We start from the raw sequence: 3031 nt of genomic DNA, 5'->3' as shown, positions 1-3031 counted from the left end.
ATTTATGGACTATAATTAATTTTCTTAAATTGATATTTCTTGCTAACATTCATCCATTACATGTACATGTGCCTAATAAACTCTCACCTGATCATTATTATAGCCAATATCAAACTTCTTGTGCGTGTAAATGAATACTTCACTTTCTTTTTTATTATCATCATCACCTTCAGGAGTGAACTCACCAACAATACCTAATGGAAATACATGAAATTATGATAATTAAGTTTTATACAAAAAAGCACATACAGGTACATGTACATGTGTATGTACATGTACATAGTCCTGCCTATGGTGGTTGGGGGTGGTTGGGACAACCACCTCAACAAATAAACCAGCCAGTTCATCACTTAGACCAACCATCCAATTAATACTAATAACCATACATAAAGCATGATATTGTAGTCTACTAGTATGGTGTACATGAATTTAAAAAGAATAATATTAGTCTCCAACCACCTCTAATTTTTTTCTAGGCAAAACCCTGCATGTGTACATGTATATATGTAATTACTTACCCCATATAGGCAAGTCATCTATGAGAGAGAGAGAGAGAGAGAGAGGAGAGAGAGAGAGAGAGAGAGAGAGAGAGAGAGGAGAGAGAGAGAGAGAGAATCAATAATTCACCACTATCATTATCCTTACCAATATACATTTGATATGAGTACTGGTTCCTTATGGCGTAAGTGAATGCTTTCAAAACAACATCATTAACAGTCACTTGACAATAAACCATCTTCTCTATATTATCTGAAGGAGAGAGAAAGAGAAGATGACAGAAACGTAATAAAGAATATAGCTAATGCCTTTCAAGAAAGACTATCTAAAAATACATCCATGTACATGTACATGATCTATATTAATTAGTATGCCATATTACTGTATAGCGTGAAATTTTGGAGGGAATTAATTTTGATGAATTTGGCATATCAATAGCCATTCGCCAAAATAAAATTTGCCATTTTGAGCCATTATACGCATGCTCAATGGCACGTGGCCACAAATTTGCCAGTCACCAAAAATTAGCAATTTGCCAAATTTTAGTCCCTCCAAAATTTCCCGCTATATGGTATTATACATTTACAATGTAGATACAGTTCTAATTCTATAGTCAAATACATTATACATGTACATGTACATATATTTTTTGAAAATATTATTGTGACTTTACTCTAGCAAATTATCATTTATTTACATTTATCAAATAAATACTTTCCATTTAAGCTTGCAGCAGAAAAATCACAAAACTGAATTTCCACGATTAGAAATTCAAAACATTTTTATGAAATGGCACATGTACATGTATTAAGGTGCTGTAATTATTCATAATACAAGAAAAAATAATAATAATACATAAATAAATAAATAATAATAATACTTTTAAAGGTGATATCAATTCCACTATACTCCAGTTCGATCCCCTGCAGGTCTTCGGCCAGAGTCTCATGATGATGAGATATATCGTGTCTCGGGCCACGACAGAAAGGGAGAGAGAAATAACGATACGTCTCCTGTCTATTGTGATAAGGACTGATGGTGTTCATCCATAGAACCACCTCTTCACCGTCTGTGTACTGAGAAGGAGAGGGAGAAGAGAGAGAAAAGAGAGAAAAAGACAAGTTATATTTTGTATATGTCGGAATAAATTATCATTTTTGTCGGTTGTTCTCTTACTCTGTGAGAATGTTCATCGCTTGAAACGAGAGAGGGGGACAGGAGAACAAGAACTACAACTAAAACACTAAACATGGCGCCCGAAAAAAAAGCCAAGAAAATTAAATTAAAAATTACGAAACACGCCTCCGGGTTATCAAAATCTTTTAAGCCACGCCTATTTTAATAATAAGCCACGCCTATTGTGGTTATTACAACTCCGCCCATTTTAATAATTATCCGCGCCCATCACTCCTTATTGTGTACATGACTGTGTATGATTTTTCCTTAGAATCCTTCCTCTCTTGAATGCAAGTTTCCCTCCTTGCAAAAAGGTAAAGGAGACCATTTTTATCACTTACCAACGTCCCTCTATCTCTCTCTTCTCACTATAGACGGAGCCCACTCGCAATTAAAGCAATCCCAGTCAAGAAGATAGAAAACCACCATTACTCTCACCCTAAGCTCTGTCTTTAAATTATGAAGAAATCCAATTCCACCAGTATGATATCGGACTTTCTCCACCATCACCATGGCAACGGAGAGGAACGTGGGGTCGGGCGGAGTGGAGGAGGAGAGAGGGGCAGTCATATCGGAGCCGGTCTTCAAGGTCGACGGAATATTTCGACTAGTAATGCATCTCTTCCCGGGGATATCCCCGTTAATATAATGCCTTGGGCAAGCCCTATTAGACGCCAGGTCAGTAATCTCCAGTATATCTCAGTATATTATGAAAGGATTGAGGAGTTTTTGTGTTGTGGTCTCGGTATTTTTAGTATATTCTTTGTATATTTCAGTAAATTGTGTCTGTTGGTGTTTTTGTTTTTTGTGCTATGAATGCAATTATGTCAATTCTTAGAAACAGAACTACTGTATTGTGCACATTTTTTTGTATTTATTTCCCTTTTGTCTCTCTCACTCCCACTCTCTCTCTTCCCCCTTCCTCCTTCCTCTCTCTCTCTCCCTCCGTCTCTCTCTCTCCCTCTCTCTCTCCCTCTCTCTCTCCCTCTCTCTCTCCCCCCTCTCTCTCTAGCCACTTGCTTCTCCTCTCCCTTTGTCTCGAGTAAATTCACCAACTTCGAGACAACATCGTGTGGAACAACTGAGAAAAGTAAAATACATTATGATTTCATCTCCTCCCTCCCCCCCTCTCTCTCTCTCTCTCTCTTTCTCTCTTTCTCTCTTTCTTGATTTCTTGTAGATAATAATGTTACATGTATTTACTGTTTAACTTACAACCTATTATTAATGAAACACACACACTCACAAAACTCTCGTTTTCTCTTATTCTTTTTTTGTCTTTTTTTTGTTTTGCTATAGGAAGAAAGTGTTGATGAGAGGGTTAGAGAGGTCGAGCAAGATAGGTATGGGATTATTA

At 36.8% G+C, this 3031-nt stretch overlaps 1 protein-coding gene and 1 long non-coding RNA gene across 2 annotated transcripts; one reads left to right on the top strand and one right to left on the bottom strand.

Annotated features, from left to right (window-relative positions):
* Window positions 1-50: 50 nt before the first annotated feature.
* LOC109591080 (transmembrane 9 superfamily member 3-like) lies at window positions 51-1823 on the bottom strand. The gene is made up of 5 exons (XM_020006888.1): window positions 1675-1823; window positions 1379-1574; window positions 646-750; window positions 519-536; window positions 51-194 (listed from the first exon to the last, which is right to left on the bottom strand). Exons 1-5 carry the CDS (start codon window positions 1747-1749, stop codon window positions 73-75), a joined length of 516 nt encoding a protein of 171 aa, XP_019862447.1. The 5' UTR covers window positions 1750-1823; the 3' UTR covers window positions 51-72.
* A 19-nt stretch (window positions 1824-1842) lies between these two features.
* Window positions 1843-3025, top strand: LOC109591081 (uncharacterized). The gene is made up of 4 exons (XR_002189647.1): window positions 1843-1988; window positions 2049-2352; window positions 2687-2764; window positions 2974-3025. It is a non-coding gene; the product is annotated as an uncharacterized LOC109591081 (long non-coding RNA).
* The last annotated feature ends 6 nt before the right edge of the window (window positions 3026-3031 follow it).

Source organism: Amphimedon queenslandica, unplaced genomic scaffold (genome assembly GCF_000090795.2).
Source record: "Amphimedon queenslandica unplaced genomic scaffold, v1.1 AMPQUscaffold_8992_Cont19069, whole genome shotgun sequence".
In the NCBI taxonomy this organism is placed as follows: Eukaryota; Metazoa; Porifera; class Demospongiae; order Haplosclerida; family Niphatidae; genus Amphimedon; species Amphimedon queenslandica.
The sequence above is the reverse complement of the archived record's forward strand: the minus strand, read 5'-3'. Positions and strand labels throughout refer to the sequence as shown.

Excerpts from the sequence above, each read along its gene's own strand:
- LOC109591080 (XM_020006888.1), bottom strand. The coding sequence starts at position 1,749 with ATGTTTAGTGTTTTAGTTGTAGTTCTTGTTCTCCTGTCCCCCTCTCTC. Across the intron at positions 1,575-1,674 it reads GCGATGAACATTCTCACAGA|TACACAGACGGTGAAGAGGT; the intron begins GTAAGAGAACAA and ends TCTCCTTCTCAG. Across the intron at positions 751-1,378 it reads AATTGATATCACCTTTAAAA|ATAATATAGAGAAGATGGTT; the intron begins GTATTATTATTA and ends TCTCTCCTTCAG.